This window comes from Dendrobium catenatum, unplaced genomic scaffold (genome assembly GCF_001605985.2).
Source record: "Dendrobium catenatum unplaced genomic scaffold, ASM160598v2 fragScaff_scaffold_722, whole genome shotgun sequence".
NCBI classification, from domain to species: Eukaryota; Viridiplantae; Streptophyta; class Magnoliopsida; order Asparagales; family Orchidaceae; genus Dendrobium; species Dendrobium catenatum.
In genome coordinates this window covers 3,179-23,949 of record NW_021319184.1, presented here as the reverse complement: position 1 = coordinate 23,949, position 20,771 = coordinate 3,179, and the positions used below count along the sequence as shown (strand labels likewise).

Genomic DNA, 20,771 nt, shown 5'->3' with positions numbered 1-20,771 from the left:
TCCGGGACACAACAACACCCATCTTATGATTTGTTTAGTTGAATCAAATTTCAAATATGGTTTGAATAAGATTCAAATAAGTTGAAACATTATTTGAATAATGTTTGGATTTGGTTGTAATCAATAATGTGATGTCTACTTATATTTAGGATTTAGGGTTTCAAGTCCTTATTATAAGTTTGAACCGTTTTTTTTTTTTTTTTAAATAGGGTACTCCTATAGTGTCTTTTATATCATAATTTATAATTACTGATTTTTTTGGGACATTTTTGCCATTAAGCATACTCACACACATATCACATATGCAAGTTTCAAATTCGAGACCTCTTGGTTAGTAGCCAAAGCCTCCAACCAACGAAAAGTTATTCAGTGCGGACCCCGTATGGTGTCCGGAGACTAACAAGAATGCACCACGTCACTTTTTTGCTTGGTATCGCAGCTCGGTACCGCTGTGTACCGGATGACGTGACATGTTCTGATTGGTCTCCAGATCGTTCGGTATCCGCACACAATAGTTTCTCCCAACCAACATGCCAAGATGAGTTATGTTATTATAAAAATTTAAATAGCTAAAATTATAGCATCACCAATCTTGAACTAAAGATGGTTGCAACATAAATGTTGAGAATATTTAGTACATGAGATATATAAAATGGAAATTTTCAAACCAATCTCAAGTAGATGCACCAAGAACGAGAATTAGCATGGTGCTCCGCCATCAACACCGCATCCTCCCTCGCATCTACTCTATTTCCTCCAACTTACCTACCTTCAAATTCAATCTGTCCTTCCACTCTCCCTTCTTCTCCATTTCTTCCTCCTCCGACGTAGCCGTCGCCGCCTCAGTTGCGACCAAATCCCACCTTGCCCCCGTCCCCAAACTATTTAAGCTCGACAAGCCTCTTCACCCACCGATCCCCGACGAAACTCTGCTCGAGATCCCTCTCGATAAGCTCTTCGTGCCGCCGGAAGTTGAGCTACCGGCAACGGCGACCTCGGTGGCCAGGGGTAGGGTTCTCAAGGGTTCCAACATCGTGCTGGGATCATACTCGAGGGATGCCCAGGTGAGCACTGCGGAGTTCGTGAAGAGCAGCACTTGCACCGAGGACTGCCCCGCCGGCTCTCTCCCGGACTTCGCTCTCGTCGGTCGCTCCAACGTTGGGAAGTCCTCCCTCCTCAACTCACTCGTCCGCCGCAAGCGCCTGGCCCTCATCTCCAAGAAACCTGGTGGGTTCACCGATTTTTGTTATCTATATCTACCACGCCTCCCAATCACGGTTTTTCTTACCTACTGTAATTTGTGCTTGAATGATCAACGTCATTCTTGAGCTGCAGGTAAAACACAGTGCATCAATCATTTCCGGATAAATGATAGCTGGTATCTGGTGGATTTACCTGGATATGGGTACTGTTCAAAATTCATCTTTACACAATATATATCTTTTGAATTTTTTTAAGCAGAAATTCTTATTGACAGAGTTTTGGAAATGATAAATGGGTTATTCCTAGTGATTTACACTCTCATTTACTGTTTTTCTTCTCTAAAGTTTTTGTTACTGTGTCCGAGAAATTGAGCAGGGATAGAGATGATATATTTCATTTGTCGTAGCTTTTTTTATATCAAAAACATAATTAAGTAAAGCTGAAAGTGGCAAATATTTTAGATGGGAAATTCAAAAATTGGAATAGGCGTGAGCTTTTCCCAATTAAACTTAAATACAATGCTGTCAAAGGAGCTATCAAAGTTGATGCATGGATGTTGATGGTCATTACATAGAGTTATATTTGATATTGTTGATGCCAGAAGAAGCGGCTTGTTCAAGAATGGCAGCTGAAATTTATCTAGACAGATCAGTGATATGGGATTGAAAAGGACAATACCAGTAATGATCTAATTATCTTATCCAACCTTGACGTTGGATCCACGATTGAAGTGAAAAGTGTGACAACCTGTTCAGTTCAGCTCTAGATGTAGAAGGGGCTAGAATGCTCCAATAATCAAAGTAGCTATGTTGGGTGGAGCAACAATTGAAATTATCAAGAATTTATAAGGTTAGCCTTGATTTACAATTTGTTTATGGAAGGATAATATCAAATCATTTTCGTAGGTGCCTATCTTTTACAATTGGGAACCTTAACTTTGAAATTCTATGGTTGACTAATGAAATTAAAAGATAGGAATGTGGAAGAAACTAAGTTAGCGATTTAGTAGACTGGATAAGGATATACTTAAGAATGGAGACTAAATCATAGTAGTACATTAATGGAGCTTTTAGCCATATGTAGGCATGAGAACAAGCCTTCTACGAGGCAGACCTACTTGGATTGATGTTGCTTATATGGTTAGGGTTGACCAAGTTGCATGGAAAATTGCATCAAAGCTAAACAAGTCACAAAAGAAGCTACACGAGATTTTCTCATCTTTTTTGTTTTATTTTAGTCATTTTTGTGGCCGATACTTAGTTATACAAATATCAGTTTATTATTAAAATAATAAAGGTCATCAAACTCATATCGAAAATGAATATATTATTAATATTATATCAAGAAAATATTAAAGAGTTGTCAAAGATGATGATAATAAGCATGTTAAATAGGAGATAAGTTTTTTTAACGACGATTCCTATTTTCATACTCATAAGTTATAATTAGTTAGAATTTGAATTTTTTGTTATTCCTTAGAATTTATAATTAAAATCTTTATTTATAATTTTTTCAATGGCACTTTAATGGGAAATTAATATTCCTCCATGGGAACTATCTTCCTTGAGGCCCATGGCTAATGCCTTTCTCATTGTCCTCGTTTTCTCTCTCTCCCACCAGTCTCTCTCCGTATGTGACTCTGATGGAAAAGGAAAATAATTCCTACCAGAAAGAAGGAAAGAGAAGAAGAGAACTAAATGTAGAGGAAGAAGGAGAAGCAACCTCCAAGAGGAGGAAGGCATCATTCAAACTCTAAAGAATACTTATATTGTTCATCCATTCATTAGTTTTATTGTCTCTTAATCTCCTTATAGTACTCTTCAAAGAACTGTCAACATCTGTTCCAAACCTATCATGGTTGAAGCCTTTAAGCAAATTAATCCTAGTTTGAGTCTTGTAAGGTGCCATCTATCCAAGTCTAACAACCTAAAAGGCCTACATATACATATAATATTTAGCGTATTATCCTAGCATTCAAATTTAAAAGCTAAATCCTCATTAGTATCTAGGGTTGGGTGAAGCTTCGCTAGTCGCTCACAGATCATACATAAAAACCCAAAATTATTTTAAGAGCATCATTTATAGGGAAATTTAAAATTTGGCCATGTACGGTTGGTTAGGCTATATGATCAATTTCTCCGAACTTCATTATGCCATGCCTTGTGCCTATGAGCCAATTAGTCTATTTGATTTGTTAAGCCATTTTCCAACAAAGAGAATCAAGGTTTTCCATGATAAATGTGCTTTCATATAATGCCACTCCCAATTTCAAGGTATTGCGTTAGATGAGGAAATTTATGACTCCTAACAGGGAGACCACCAATCTCACTCAAAGTTCATTTGCTCAAAACCAACACAACAAGCTCCATGACTTAGTAATAATGGTCACTTCCTGCTTCCTAAACCAATGCCTATTATTTCATTACATGTTTCCCTTTCCCTTAAACCATATTCTCATAGTCAGAACTAGGGGTGTAAATGGGTCGAGTCTAGTCAAGTATCTGCTTAATCGTGCTAAGCTTGTTTAGTTGTTACTGAGCTCATTCTCGGCTTGTTAAAAAATTCACAGGCTTAAGTTCAACTCGATTGCTCGAGCTTGTTTAGAAAGCTCGAGCTCGACTCGATTATTAAGCTCAATTTCTTAGTTTTAAATTAAAAAATTATTTTTTTTTAGAATTTGTAAATTTTAATATAGAATTAATTTAAAGTTATTAGAATATATTATATAATCCTAATTTAAATTAATTATTAAATACATTTTTTATTTAATCGAGTGACTCATCGAGCTTTTAAGTCGAGCCAGGCTTGAGCTCGAGCTTGTTTAATATACAAGCTCGAGTATAGGCTCGAGCTCAAACTTATGGCTTGATAAGCTCGACTCGTGAGCTCATTAATGCGTCGAGATCGAGCCGGCTTGGCTCACTTACACCCCTTGCCAGGACTTCCTATATTTTTTGATTGGGGTTCATCTAATAATACCATAGAGATGAGACTGTTGTACCTTAATAGGATTTATCAGTATTCTCTCCATCCTTTTAACACTACGCATCAAGTTACACCAAAATAAGAAGACATCGATACAAAATTATATCATTATAAACTCATTAATCAATCGTTTTTTCTTATGTGTGGGATGGGTGATTAATCATTGGCTTATGCCTGTTGGAATCCTCAGATCAGTAAACAAGTTTTCAATATGTGTGAAATATCTACGAAGTACATTATGCATTGTTTAATCTATCTTTTGAAAGTAATCGAGTTTCATTACCTCACTATCACAAGCTATTCAATGCCCCCATGCACTTAAATTGTGCTAGAAAAACAATATCCACTTTCACGGCTTATTGTAACATCAGAATCGTGTATGCAACTCACAAGCACACATGCATTTGACATCCCACATACAAGCCCTTATAACCTTGGAAATATAAAATGATAATTCTATTAATTGGCCCAGTCTTAGTATTCAGAGCCTTTATCCCATCAGCCTGAATTTCTTGTTATGATGTCGACTGTTGCTTTTAATTTACCTTTTTCATCTAACCTCACTTTCATATTTACTTATCTTAATCCTTCTTTCCATTTTCTTCAGCCAATTATTTTTCAAGAAGATCTCAAAATTTCAAAGTTTTTACATTATAATCATCATAATAACACTACTAAAGACTAAAGCACTAGTGCAGCAAAAAAAGTACAAAAAAGAAAAAAAGAATGCAAACCAATTTATTGTAATTCGATCTACTGGCCTATGTCTACTCTCGTAGTCTTCTATTTGAGAATTTTGCTCTCTCTCTCTCTCTCTCTTTATCTTGAGAAAAGTACACCAACCCTATTCTCACAGGTTACATCCACAGAACACAAAGAACTCCACGAGATCCCCACGATCTTTACAAAAAAAAGCTCAAGAAGCTTTTAACCTAGGAGCTCCGGACTCTTAAATCAAAGGAATGAAAGGATATGATTTGAGAACCAATACTGTAGCCTCACATAAGAATTCTCAAAGAAAAATAAAAAACTCACAAGAAAGATTGCAAAGAACAAATTTTCTCACAAATTTCTCATACCTCTTGGCAACCTCTTTTTTTAAGTCTTTAGGGTTTCTATTAAGTTATATTTATATGATGGCTTAATTAAGAACCCTAAAAATTGCTATTTATTAAACATGATAGCTAGATCATCTGTCTGATCCTAGAACCATACAATATGATTAGCACAATCATCCTCAAGCTCTAAAAAACCGAGTCTATTTATTCGGACTATACGATTGACATTGTATATTTTGATAAATACATTTAGCCAACTTCAGGAAAAATCTTTGATTGGCCTATATGATCATTCTTTTATAGTATTATATTTTTTAGCTTCGATTTTTATTATGTTCCTTGATACTTGCCCTTAATTAGGTAAATTGTATATGAAATCATACATTATAATTAGTATCGTATAGTATGATTAGTTAAATTTTAAATTTATCTATTTTTGAAAGTAATTGATAACAGCTATTTGGTTTGATTATAATTGATTAGGCAGTCTATTGGTATCATATAATACGATTAGTTTTGAAATTTTAATTTTTAAAATTCTATTAATACGGCTTAAATTTTCTAAATTTTAAAAAATGTCTTGCATTTTTTACAGTATGATGCAAGTAATATAGTGCAATTTGTCATTAATTAAATTATTTAATCAATTAATTTTTTAAGCAAATTATAAAATTAATTTATCTTTTGTATGTGTGCATAATTGGTTGTTTTATATAAAATGGCTCAACAAAATGGAAAAAAAATGCATTCGTTTTTCTCATTGACAGTCTTCTTTTCCTTTTTCCTTGATGTCTTACCTATTTCAATTTAGGATGAGTGCACCTATGTGATTGTCATCCCAATACCATTTGACCTTCATTGCTTGATTAACATGAAATTTTAGCTTAATTAGAAAACTTATTCATACAAATTCATTAGCTCAAAATCATCACAACTAATAATATTTATAATATTAAATTATCAGTAAACTCTTCAAGCTCATAAGATTCAACAATCTTTCCCTTTTTATAATGACAAATATTTTTGAATGGGTCTTATATCAGTTTTAAATTAAAACATATTTTTTTAACTTATTGTAACATGGTTTTCCCCTCAATATATATATGAAAATAAAATATTTTTTTTATTAATTTTTTATTTTTAATAAAATACGCTAAAGAAAAAATAAATATATGACTATAAATATACCAAATGCCAGTACAAATACAAATGCAAATCATGGTTTAAAATTGTGCAATAAAAGGCACGCCTTGAGGCGCGCCTCTGAGCAATATGGTCTCTTTAAGCCTCAAAGCCCATGCAATAAGTTCAAGTTCTGAGGCTTACGCCTCAAATTTGCCGACGTGGCGCGCCTAGTGAGATGTCGACGTGGCATCAACATTTAAACCCTGGTAAAGGTCGAATGTCAGAGACGATGTTTCGGTTTTCAAGTTACAGCAAACATTCCAAATTTCGAGCATTCACTCCGGAGCAATTTTAAGCATTATTCACTCAGTTTCTTCTCAGATGTCGTCACCTCCAAAGAGAAATGTAACTTAATTCCATGTTTTCTGTTCCGTGCTGCGTATTTTATGGTTATGCTATGCGTTGGTGTTCAAGTTCTTCGTATTTTATGCTTACTCTATGTGTATGCATTGCTTCTCGAAATTTTTTAAATGTTTGATACTTTGATGCCATTGTGTTTTCTCTGTATTTAGGGTTTATGAATTTATGTTGAAATTTAAAACATAAACCCTAACTAAATTTTAAGCACCGAGTAATCTATGCGTATGTTGTGTATACTCAATGCGTATTTTGTGCGAATTCTATGCGTATACTGTACGTGATCTTTGCTTATGTTGTGCGTACTTTATGCTTGCGTATAATTTACTGCCATGTTTTATGCAATGTGCGTTCTTGTGCGTATGTTATGCTTATACTGTGCGTGATATTTGCTTATGATGTGCGTACTTTTTGCGTGTGTATAATTTGCTGCCATATTTTCTGCATTGTGCATTCTTGTGCGTATGCTGTGCGTAATATATGCGTATGTTATGCGTACACTGTGCGTGATTGTTGCTTATATTGTGCGTATATTGTGCATTTTTTTTGCGTATCTCATTTACTTATTTTGTATGTTTTTATTTTTTAAAATTTTCAGATATATGTTCGTCCAATTACCTATCGATGTTATGTTTCTACGTTTCGAATAATCTGTGATAACTTTGCTCAGCAAATTACTCCTAAAGTTGTGGACACATTGAAACGTTTAAAGATCATACAGTTTTTGAAATTTCTTGGGTTTGAGCAAAATGTCCCTCTTATTTATGAGCTGATCTCAAGGTGAAACATTTCAAAGCAATGCTTTGTTCTAAAAGGTCAACCCATTCCTTTCACTGTTGATGAAGTGGCCATTCTTTCTGGTCTGCCAAATAAAGGAGAAGAAATATCCTGGCTTTCCTTAGCACATACTTCAGTTACATCATTGAAAATTAAGGCAGACATGATGGAGTTGAACAAGCAAACCCATCCACCCGAGACTATGTTAAGAATGTTTATCATGTATTTATGTTTAAATTTATTTTTTTCAACTTAACAACTTCAAAACCCCTCAGTTGTTGCAAAAAATAACAAATAATTCAAATGATTTTTTGTCAATAAATTGGGCTTGTTTAATTAGGAAATTTTTAGTTGGAGAGTTTAATAAGAGCTCCTCCAAGATTTCAAATAAGAAGCCAGCAGGTTACATCAACGGTTTTGTAGCTCTGTTAATTTTGAGTGCTAAGTGCTAGCTGCTAAATTCATTTGAAATTTTATTGGCTCAATGCCTCAATGTGTGTGCTAAGATTTTTTGTCATTTGCTAAATTTTCCTTCATCTTATGCAGATTTGATTCCTGGGGCATACTTTTTTTCATGCTCCTATATATGCTGATAAAAGGCCCCGTTTTCTACGATGGGCCGATGATATTTATATATACTACATAGGTGGTCACACTTATTTGTTAATATAAAGAAAGATCAGATTTATAATGTACTCAAGGGAGTTTCCCAGGCTGAAATTGATATGATTAATGTCAAGAAATATTCATCAGACGACCCTTCATCCCCTGATTCCCCTCATCAAACCCCCCAATCTCCCCATCATATCCCACATCCTCAGCAAGATCCCCACAATACTCCTCTGCAAGACTCCCACCAATTTCCTCAGCAACCACACTTTAGTTTTTCTGCTGAAGCATTGGAATCTCTCCAAGAAAGAATTATCAAATCCTGCTAAGAAACATGCATAATTTTTTCTTGAATTTAAAGGTAGGCTGAGCTCAAAGTTTGAAGACCTAATTGAAAGAGTTGAAGTTATTGAGGTCAAGCTTAATAATCACGTTGATTAGAACAAAATTTTCCTCAGAATAGATCTGTTAGCTACTCTTCATCTTCCAATAAAAAACATAAATCAGATATCCCTCCCCCCAACCCCAATGAGCCAATCCCCCTAAATGAGTCAATCCCCGTAAATGAGCCAATCCCAGCAGAAATGCAACTTATTTCATATACAAATCCAAATCAACCAATACCAGTAGATGTCATTCATGTAAATCTTGTAACTCCTGTTTATGCAAATGAAATAGAAAATTACAAAGATCTTCTGAGTTTGAGTTCTGAAAAGAGAAATTTTTTGCATGAATGTTTGAAGAAGTTCAATCAAAGGTAAAAAAAAATACAACTTATTTTATGTTTGAATATTTGTATGTGTATGGTATGCGTGAGTTATGTGTATGGTATGCTTATGATATGCGTATCTTATGCATATTATATGCATATTATATGCGTATTATATACGTATAATATGATGTTTGAAAGGGTTTGTGTTTAGCATTTGCGTTTAAAGATTAGTGTTTCAATTTCTTATTTGTTTTAATGATAAAAATAATTTTATAAATATTTTTTTAATATTATAATTTTTATATGAATGTTTTTAAAGAATACGCATTACGAACGCACAAAACAAGCATATCGTACGCATTGTACATGCACAATGCACGCATAGAGTACGCATAATACATGCACGCAATACACAGTTATTCATATTTATTAAATTCTTTTAAATGTTTTAATTAATATCTATCTTTATTTTTAGATTACTTACATTAAAATGATGAGAAATATATTGAACACGTTGAACTTAAATTTATTATTACACTGCAGACTCAATGTGACTATTATGATTCAATTTTTTAGTCTTAAATATAATATTTGAAACAAATACAAAGGATTTACAGCTCTTGGTGGATTGTATTTAAGGAAGAGAAATAAGGAATATGATATTTGAAAAGATTTGTGTTTATAATTTTCATTTAAAGATCAGTGTTTGAATTTCTTATTTTTTAATGATAAAAAAATTATAAATATTTTTAAATGGTTTAAAAGAATACGCATAATGCACGCTCGAAATACGCATAAGATACGCATAATACACGCATATATTACGCAGTTATCCATATTTTTAAATTTCTATTAATTGTTTAAATTAAGATAATAGATATTTGTTTTTAAATGTGTATTTGATCAATTACAAATGGTTTTAATGTTATAAATTTTATTTGAATGTTTTTAAAGAATACGTATCACGCACGCACAAAAAAACGTATATAGTACGCATAGTACACGCATACAGTACGCACAAAAGATGTATAGAATACGCATAATATATGCATATCTTTCTATAAATTTATATTACATGTTTTAGTTGTTAAATTTGTAAGGACTTAGGGGCCGTGACATGATTACATGCGGGTGACTGATATGGTTGGGAGGGTAAGAGGGTTGGTTGATTTTTTATGAGCATTTATTACTTGCTATTGTTCAACATTCAAATTTCTACTATTTAATGCGGGAACGCTTGGCTTAGGGTAACTCATGATTTTCAAATAGAAGTAATACAGTCTTGATAGAAGGTAAGATTTTTTACTTCAGAAAGTAAGTCTAAGGCTGCTGTTAGTTTGTGATTCTTTTGAGAATGTGGATAATTAAGTAGATTTCTCAATCGTAAGAATTAAAAAACTAAGTAATCCTTATACTCAAACGAATCATAAACTATCAGAAGTTTTAGACTTATTTCTGAAGTAAAAAATCATTCATTCTGTCAAAGACTGCATTACTTATGTTTGAAAATTATGTCTATAAATTAAAGGAAGGGTCTCTTGTAATTATTTTGGTTGAATTTTTTTAATAGAATGTAGTAATGTACATAGGTTCTCTTGTAAAATTGTATTTGTTATTTATTCCTTGTGCTTTTATTTTGTACATAGATATTCTTAAAAGGAAAAAGGATTTTTAATGATTTTTCATTTTTTCAAATTACACAATGTTTACGCAGAGAGTACGCACAGCATATGCAAGGAGCACGCATTATATACCTAGATATTACGCACAGTATACGCATAGATTACGCATAATATAAAACTGAACACATCCAGAAAATCATATGTTTTATTAACTATTAATACAAAATCATATATTAAGTTACGGCTGCTCTAACTGCTAATTTACAAATACTTTAGAAGAAGTTTTACAAAATACGCATAGAATATGCATAGTAAATGTCGCACATACGCAGTATAGACGTCGTAAATACGCAGGATATACACATAGAATATACAGTATTCTGCTTTATCGACGGCTCAACATTATATAATACTGAACACATCCAGTACGCATACTAAACCCTAAACGAGAGCTGCTCTCTTCGCCTTTTTCTTGGAGGTTTTTTCTACTGCTAGTTGGGTTGCTGTCTTCTCCGTCCGACCGGCGGCCGCTTCTGTCCGAGGCTGCTGTCTCTTCCGACCTGCATCAGGTCATAGAAAAGATTAGTAAGAACTCGTTCACTTCCTATTTTTGCTCAATCAGAATGGTCAGAAATAAAGATAAAGCTGCATCAGGTCATAGAAAAGATCCAGAATGGAAACATAGCACTTAGGTGGATGTAGGAGGCAGTGACAAAATATATGTTTATCTGAAATGCAATTACTGTGATAAAGTTGTGAAAGGTGGTGTGACTAGGATGAAGGAACACCTTTCAGGTTCTCACAAGAATGTTGCTCCATGCTCCAAAGTTCCTGATACTGTAAGGTATGAGATAAAGTCATACATGAATAAGTCTACCATGTCAAAACATCTTGCACAGAAGCAATTTGAGGACAGAGTTGATGTTGGATCTTACTACGGGAGTGAGTAAGGATTCATCTTCTTCTATGAAGCCCATTTCATCTAGGGGTGCTAAAGGGCATATGGATCATTATATAGTTGACACATCAGATGATAGGCCTTCTGCTACACAGAAGATGGCCCCAGAAAATGCAAGGGAGATATGGAGAAGAGTGTGTAAGGATATAGGCAGATTCTTCTACGAAAATGCAATTCCATTTAATGCTGCAACATCACCTGCTTATTACAACATGATTCGTTCAGTTGGAGCATTTGGGAGAGGGTTCAAACCTCCAACCATGTATGATTTAAGAACATAAATTTTGAGGAGTTGGAAAACACTGATAAAAACATCGAAGAAATTAAGAAAACTTGGAACCAAACAAGTGTAACAATTACATCAGATGGGTGGTCTGATATCAAACATAGAAGTCTGATCAACATCCTCATTAATAATCCTTATGGTACTGTGTTTTTAAGATCAATTGAAGCATCTAACCAGGTCAAAGATGCTGAGTTCATATTTAGATTATTAGATAGCATTATTGATGAGGTTGGAGAACATTTGGTTGTACAAATTGTGACAGATAATGCAAGTTCTTATAAGGCTGCAGGTAATAAACTTATAGAGAAGAGGAAACATCTGTACTAGACTCCATGTGCTGCATATTGCATAGATCTGATTCTTGAGAAGCTTGGGGAGCTACCTCAACATAAATTGCACTCACTAAAGCCAATAAAATAACTAAGTTTATTTACAACCACTCTTGGGTTCTAGCTCTTATGAGAAAATCTTCGAAGAAAGAAATTCTAAGGGCAGCAACAACAAGATTTTGCATCGCTTACTTGACCTTAGAGAGCATGCTGGATGCTAGGCAACTTTTAGAGGCTATGTTCACATCTACACAGTAGTTGAGTTGTGCTTGGACGAAGAGGGCTGAGGGAAAAGAGATTAGAAAGATTGTTTTAAATGACAGATTTTGGCAAAGTGTCTTATATGTTATTACCACCACTAGACCTTTAATTCATGTTTTAAGGATGGTGGATGCTGAAAAGAAGCCTGCAATGGGTTTCATATACAATGCCATAGATGAAGCCAAAGAGATGATTGCCTCCAACTTAGGAGGCAATAAGAGAAGTTTTAGGGAAATTTGGAATATTATTGATGATAGGTGGGAACTACAGCTTCACTGAAACTTGCATGACGCTGGCTACTACCTAAACCCTCAATATCAATATGCAGAGAATAAGTTTATAAACCCTGAAATAAAGTTGGGATTGTATCATTGCATGGATCATCTAATAAGACGATGCAACTGAAAGGTCAAATGCTGACATGCTATTGGTACCTTTTAGGAACAAAGAAGGTTTTTTGGATTAAAACAAGCAAAAGATACAATTGTCAAACGATCTTCAGTTGAGTGGTGGATTCAATTTGGTGATGGGGCTCCAGAATTACATCATTTTGCTGTGAAAGTTTTGGGCTTGACATACTATTCATCTGACTGTGAAAGAAATTGGAGTACATACAACCAAGTGCATACAAAGAGGAGAAATCGTTTGTCGACATTGAGGATGAATTCACTGGTGTACATTATGTACAATAGGAGACTTAGAGATAGAAATTTGAAGAAAAAAAGGATTAATGGATGATGAAGATCCTTTGCTTTGCACTACTTCCACTTTTGTAATGTATCATCTCAATCACCATACTTTCTACTTTTGTTATAAATCCATATTATCATTGTCATTTTTTTTTCCAGCAACTTGTTTATCAACCTCTATTGTGTTGTTCGAAAAAATCATCTTTCAATGTAACATTTCTATCTCCATCCTGTTTAGCTTTATCATACATTTTCTATCCTCAACTCAGAGGCGGAATTGTCTTGCTGAGGGTGAACAATTGCCCGTCCTTGAAATTATAAGTTTATTAAATTAAAAAAGTTATTTAGATAATTTTATCTCCTCAAATTCTATTTACCCATATTTAAAAAATTAAATAAAAAACCCTATTATACCCACACATGCGAAGTCGAAGAACAAATAGCGATGAGTAGCAAGCAAGACCTTGGTAGGGGGGGTCTCTAGGAAGAATATTGATAAATTATAAATATAGGTCATTGCAATTAACGTCGCATCCCAACTTTTTTTTAGTAAATTTTTTTTTTTATTGTCTGCTTTTCTTATTTTACTTTTTTTTTGTTTCTTTTGATTTTAAAGTGAGATGGAATATTTTATTAACTAATTATTATATGAAAGAGAACCAACTAATTGGATAATAGAAAAATTCAATTTCTACAGTTTAGTATGCAGTGATGATTGATTTTCATTTTTTTTTGTAGTGATGATTGATTTTCATGTATTAATTTTGAGATTAGAAGTTAAATAATTTTTTTGTAATTTATTGGTTTAACATTTTATTAGTTATTTATCGATGATTAATGAAATTGTTTGGTGAGATTTGAATTTGATTTGATTTCTAATAAAATTATAATATAACATTATAAAAAAAATTTAAAATACGATGATTAACTTGTGAGCATTGCTCATTTTATTGATCATAATCAAACATAAGATTTTCTTTGAATTATGCATTTTTATTTTATATTTTAAATATTAATTTATTTATATGATAAGTTTGCCCACTTTTTAAAAAAGAAGCTGATTCCGCCCCTACCTCAACGTGGCTATCAAACTCTTTTTTATTTCTTAATACTCATCCATATAATATAGTTTTATGACAGATTTATCAAGTTTTTCTATATTTTTCATTAGTATTATTAAATTACATGGTATTCTAAAGATACTAGAACTTATCACACATCTTATAGTAATATTCATTGGTAATTATCATTTTCACGTCGACTAAACTACATACATCAATTTTATCTTTGTTTTACTTTTGCTCCTATCTTTTTTTTTTAATATTATTTCAAATCAATCAAAAGTGATTATTATGGTACCCTTGTGAGCAAAATTTTCAAGTCCTGAAACTTGTTCACATACTATCTCTAATTCTGACACTTTTATACATTGTGAATTACTGGTTTTTGCTTTCATTAAGTTAATCAAAGTTATTAACTTTTTTATGATGCCTATTTTTAATTTTCTTACTCATTAGTACACTAGCTTTCTGTTTTATTGAAACTTCTTTTGAAATATGGACCATGCAGATATGCATCTGCGCCTCAAAAACTTAGAATCAATTGGGATGGGTTCACCAAAGAATATTTTTTGAAGAGGGAGACACTAGTATGTGTATTTCTTCTTATAGATGCCAGTATCCCTCCAAAGAAAATTGATCTTGAATATGCCGGTTGGCTCAGTCAGAATCAGGTAAGCGTTTTGGTTTGTTACTTTCTTTCAGTCTGTTGTTACTTGCCCCATTGTCTACTTGCTTAGTTATTTCTCAGCATTTTTGTAAGGATGAATTGGTAATTCAAGGTGGAGACTTCATAACTTGACCCTTCCCTTACAGCGAATACAATATTATATCATACTCTTTGTAATAGGGCGATATACCAATGCAAGTTGCAGTTCAGTTAATAGTTTTGTTTTAAGCTGAAAACTTCCTTTTATTGGAAAAGATTTACTGGTTGTTTACTTAGAAGTATTTGGAAATCAAGTGTATCCTAAATACATTGTAAAACAAAATCAATCCATTTGAACTATGTTGCGGTATTAGTAGGGGTGTCAATATTTGACACGACACGAAAACCCGACCCGGAAAATTCGGGTTGGACCCGACCCGATTTCAAAACGGGTCGGGTTCGGGTTCCAAAAATTGACCTGTTTGAAAAACGGGTCGGGTTCGGGTTGACCCAACAGGTTGCTGGGTCAACCCGCGAACCCGTTTAATTTAAAATTTTTCAAATCCCGCCCCCTGCTCGAATCGGCGAATCCCGCATGACCGGTCCGGCTGCCCCACTGCCCGCGGTCCGGCTTCCCCCCGCGTGACCGCTACCCGCGGTCCAGCTTCCCGCGGCGCTGTCGCTTGACTCGCTTCGTGAATCCCGCGTGATAACTGCATGTCCGCATCGCGAATCCCGCCCTCTGACCCGTGATCGCATCGCGTGACCGCTGCCCGGCCGCTGGACGCCGGACATCGTGGCCGCCGGACGCTGCTGCTGCCGCACCGCTGTGGCCGGACGCTGCTGCCGATGCCGTGAAGCTGCTCCCGGCCTTGCCGTGTCCGCAGGTCGGGTCGGGTTGACCCGAAGCGGGTCGGGTTCGGGTCCGGTAAATCGACCCGTTTGTAAAAACGGGTTGGGTTCGGGTTGACCCGAATAGTGCCGGGTCATTTCCGGGTTCGACCCGAACCCGACCCGTGACCCGAAATTGACACCCCTAGGTATTAGTTTATGATGTTTATAGCTTTAAAAGTATTTTTGTACACAATTACCTTAAAAAATTGTCAGTACCTCCCCAATAGCTTTGTCTCATAAGGAGACACTTCGACACTTTAGTGACAGAAATTTAATTCAAAGTGGACTATGTAGGCGACATTTGTTAAGTTGTGAAACCTTAATAATAGGTTGACCTTCACAATAGATTGTCGTAGAGGTTGGAATGGGGGTAAGATGGGGGAGGTTGGATGGGGTTGGAATTGGTAGTGTATTAAGTTAGGAAAAATAATATTATTGTGCGCTTAAATGAAAACCTCGATGATGTTAAAAAAAGTTCTTCGCCTAGGACAAGGAGTTTTACGTTGTGCACGTCATATGGTATTGATGTTATTACCTTCTTCAACAAATGTTTCGCTTATATTCTGACCATCAAACTCTACAGTATTTACACTCCTAGAAAAAGTTGAATACCCATCACACAAGATGGGTTGCATTTATGCATGATTATTCACTTGTACTTCATACTATAGAATCGAGAATAAAGCTGTTGATACATTTTGTCAAGTTTTTATCTTGCTTAGTGCAATGATTTTGAAAGTGTCAGGGTTTTAGAAAATAAAAGTAAGCATCTAGTATGCCTTTGCTTTTTATCTGATTTATCTTGGTCTAAAAATAATTTATATGTCTCGACTTGATATTGCATATTTAGTAATGGATTCATCTTTAAAAGATCAAACTTTTGCATTCCTGCTACTTGTGAGAATTTCTTGTTTGTTAGTTTTATGTCATATGATGGGAGATTTGCTAGTCATGTAAGACAATGTAAGACCATCTACTAACCTCTGCCTAGAACGGATATCACTAATAGTAAGTCAATGTTGGACTTGTCAAATGGGGAAAGCTGTTAAGCAAACTGTGGGCTCATGTACTCCTATGCTAGTGCCCTTTGTGTTGTGACTAGACATCACCATGTATGTCATGTTAGGATTAATCATAATTACCCGTGGATATGATTCCATTTCAGTAATGGTCATTACATTTTCTAATAGCAGATTTCATTTCCAATATAAGATTGTTTAGGCCTCCTCTCATTTGATGAACTTGTTCTTTAGAAAAATTATTCCTCAACGCTTTTAGAACATCGATGGCTCCTGCAAAACATTATTTCCAATATATTTTCTGAACCTGTAAAACATTTACTAAAAAATGAAGTTTTTGGTTGCATGCGTTGGGATTTTTGTAAAACAAGATTGTGCAAATTATAGAGGAATTAAATTAATGTGTCATACTTTAAAACTATGGGAGAGAGTTATGGAACATAGGTGCAGCGTGATACTAATATTTCTCAAAATCAATTTGGATTCATGCCGGGTAGGTCTATTATGAAAGCTATACATTTATTGAGAGGTTTGATGGAGAAGTATAGAGAGAATAAGGAGGATCTACATATGATATTTATTAATTTAGAGAAAGCTTATTATAAAGTTCCAAGAGAAGTGCTAAGGAGAGTTTTAGAAAAGAAGGGTTAAAATGCTTATATTCAAGTCATTAAGTATTTGTATGCAGGAGTTGTTATTTGTGTCCAGACACAAGATTTGACCAATTATTTTTCTATTTCAGTTGAATTACATCAATGATTAACCTTAAGCCCATATCTTTTTGCTATAGTCATATATGCTCTCACTAGACATTTGCAAAAGGTTGTATCATGGTGTATGCTTTTTATTGATGATATTATTCTTGTTGATAAGACTAGAGAGGGAGTTGAAGGTAAACTTAAATTATGGAGGTCTACCTTAGAATCTAAAGGCTTTTGTTTGAGTATATCTAAAATTGAATATATGGAATTTAATTTTAGTAATAATAGTTCTAGTTGGGGGATTGTGACTTAGATGATCAAGTCATTAATAAGAGTACACGTTTTAGATATCTTTGGTCTTTGTTAAGAGTGATGGTGAAATAGATGAGGATATTATTAATAGAGTTCAAGTTGGATGGTTGAAGTGGAGGAATGCATCGAGCTTGTTGTGTGACAGAAAAGTCCACCCTCCAAACTCGAGGGAAAATTCTATAAGATGGTGGCTAGATATGCAATGCTTTATGGTGCAGAATGTTGGCCATTAAAAGAGGAGCATAATATTAAGTTAAGTGTTGCAGAGATGAGGATGTTCAGGTGAATGAGTGGCTTTACTCTTAAAGACAGGATATAAAATGAGCATATAAGTGAAAAGTTCGAGTAGCTCCAGTGGAAGATAAGATTAGAGAGAGTCGCTTTCGATGGTTTGGTTAGTCTTCCAATGACCCTGTTAGGAAACTAAGTCTATTAGATTTGACTTATGTTAAGAAGGGTAGAGATAAACCTAATAAGACTTGATTAAAAAATATTAGAATTGACCTTTCTTTATTAGATTTAAATGAGAATTTAACTTTTAACATAACACAATGGAGAAAAGGGATTCATGTAGCCGACCCCACATAGTGGGATCCAGCTTGATGTTGTTGTTGTTGTTGTATGTGTTGGGATTTATTTCATGCAAAAATTACACGCTTTCTTGGTCACCATAGCTGGTTTTTAGGCTTTTATGCACCATTCATTTGCAGTCACTTCATCTCGATTTCTTACAGCAGATTCCGATGACTCTGATCTTCACAAAGTGCGACAAACGAAAGAAGAAGAAAAATGGTGCGAAGATGCCCGAAGACAATGCTGAAGATTTCCTCAACTTAATTTCTGAATACTTCCAGGCAGCACCCCCTTGGATTATGGCAAGTAGTGTGACCAATATGGGTCGAGATGAGATCCTCCTTCACATTGCTCAACTTAGAAATTACTGGCTGAAGCACTGAACAAGCTCTAGTGATTGAAGATGATGATTTTCTGTGGCAGGATAGATCTATAATGTACAACAGCATCGAACTAAAAAGAAAAAAAAAAAAAAAAAACTGGCATTTCCCTTCTGGAAAAAAGCGGTGGAAGTCTGCATGCTTTAATAGCATTGTTGAATATTTTTTAGCATATTTAGAATATCATGAGCTGACAGTGTGACAGTCCAAACTCTTAACTATCGAGATATTGTTCATTTTGGTCTAAGAGCCTCACGGTTTTGTCATGTTGGTGTAACTTCTCAGTAGGTCATCCATCTCAGAATTGCTCCGGGATGGGCACGCTTATTTGCAGAGTTTCTTAATAAAATTCTAACCATTACGTCAAAAGATGCCTTGATGTTTAAGAGTTTAACTTCTTTTATTTAAGCGGTTTCATAGAATGAGGCAATTTGTCTTGGATTTAGTTAATTGAGCTCTTCAACTATGACTTTTTTTTGCTGCACTAATTAAAATTCTAATATGTTGAGCTACAGATCTGCCTGGAAGCAAAGACAGATGTAGCCAAAAAGTGAAAAAACAATGCTAGCGCTTTGGGAAAAAAAGCATTTATGATACAAAACAGAAGCTCGTTCGAGCTAATACAGTAAGAATTGGGATGCCATCATTGAGTATGAGAAGATCGGACTATAATTCTCTGTAATATCTGATGAAGTTTAACAGTTTTCTTACTGTTTTTTAGAACAGTTTTGTAGTTAAAAAATTTATTGAAAGCAAGAAAAAAATAATTGTCAAAAGTTGTCTTAATTTATGCTGAAATCTACAGTATTGGGAGCATGATATAGTTATTAATTTTGTAAATCTAATATAAAATTACTGTATTTTGTGGGCTATAAAATTGTGTCACTGGTTGGGTTCGGGTTGAACCTGGAATTTACTCGGCATTAGTTAACCCAACCCGAATTCAACTTATTTTTGAAAATAGGTTAGATATTTCAACCTGAATCTAACCCGCGTTGGTTGCCAAGTTGACCCGATTAGATCCACGGACACATTTTGAAAGAGGTGTTGGGCAGTGGCAGGGGAAGGTGAAAACACAGGTTGGTGATGGTGTAGGCATCGCACATGCGGGTTGAGGCGTCACGATGAGCTCGGCGCCGGCAACGGCACAATATGATTGGAATGTCATTGAAAAAGGCGTTGGATTGTGGATTGGTGCGTGGGATGGTGAGTCAGCGACGAGACAACAACATAACGTCATCATGCGACTCGACAGCGACAGGCGAGGTGACGCTACTCTACTTAACATGTTTTTCCAAACGGGTTAAATTTGGTTGAGTTCGGGTTTCCGGTTCAACCTGAACCTAATCCGTTTTTTCAAATGGGTTGAATCCGGGAATCCGAATCTGACCCGTTTCGAAATCGGGTTGGATATAACCTGAAATTTGCTGGTCATGTTCAAGTCGGATTTTCGTGTTGTGACAACCTTAGTTTAGTATGTTTTGATTTTATTTTTTTGTTCTTTTTTCTGGCCTTTTGCTCTTCTATAAGTTTGCCTACTTTGCAACAATGTAAAGTTGTAGCCCTAAACATCAATAGCATGATAATTAAGCTGCAAGTAGGTTAAAAAGACTGCCATATAAACTGTCAAGAATTTTTCTGAGCTAAAACTTTGACAATTTTGAGATTTTCTGAAAGTTTGAAATCAATACAATTCCTTACAGGGATTAGAAGCAAACAACTGAGAATACAATAACATTGTAATTCTTCTGGAATGTAACTCGTCACATGATTGAAGTGCTTAAAAAATTATACAAAGTATAGCTTAGTTCCTTTATTATTATTATTTTAGCTTTGTCCTTAATTATGTACTTTTAATTGTTGATTTAGGTTTGATCTGGGATGACTTTTGTATTGTTTTTAAAGCAACTTATTATTATTAATAATAATGATATTATATAGATATTAATATTAAGAACACTAATAAATGTTACTGATTATTATTACTGTTATTATGCCTGACACTAAGAATACTAATATTGTTACTGATACAATTTTTTTACTAATTCCCAATACCGTTTTATTGATATTATGACTGACTCTGTAACTGACAGATTGATGTGAGCAAAATAGATGATGAGATTAAATGAAATTGATTGAGTGATAAAAATCGAA

General features: G+C 34.5%; 1 protein-coding gene across 2 annotated transcripts; it reads left to right on the top strand.

Moving 5' to 3' along the window:
- The first annotated feature begins 666 nt into the window (after window positions 1–666).
- On the top strand, window positions 667–18,986 carry LOC110107622 (GTP-binding protein At2g22870). Of its 2 annotated transcripts, none has more exons than XM_020837917.2 (4): window positions 667–1,227; window positions 1,336–1,405; window positions 14,601–14,763; window positions 18,402–18,986. In XM_020837917.2, the coding sequence occupies exons 1-4, from the start codon at window positions 705–707 to the stop codon at window positions 18,618–18,620; spliced, it is 975 nt and encodes a 324-aa protein (XP_020693576.1). In that variant the 5' UTR covers window positions 667–704; the 3' UTR covers window positions 18,621–18,986. The 2 variants fall into 2 exon arrangements, with proteins under 2 accessions (XP_020693576.1, XP_020693575.1); XM_020837916.2 differs by having other exon boundaries at window positions 18,399–18,986.
- The last annotated feature ends 1,785 nt before the right edge of the window (window positions 18,987–20,771 follow it).

Bases quoted from the DNA above. Each gene is read 5' to 3' on its own strand.
- LOC110107622 (XM_020837916.2), top strand. From the start codon at position 705: ATGGTGCTCCGCCATCAACACCGCATCCTCCCTCGCATCTACTCTATT. The intron at 1,228-1,335 runs GTGGGTTCACCG...CTTGAGCTGCAG, and splicing joins CCTCATCTCCAAGAAACCTG to GTAAAACACAGTGCATCAAT. The intron at 14,764-18,398 runs GTAAGCGTTTTG...GATTTCTTACAG, and splicing joins GTTGGCTCAGTCAGAATCAG to CAGATTCCGATGACTCTGAT.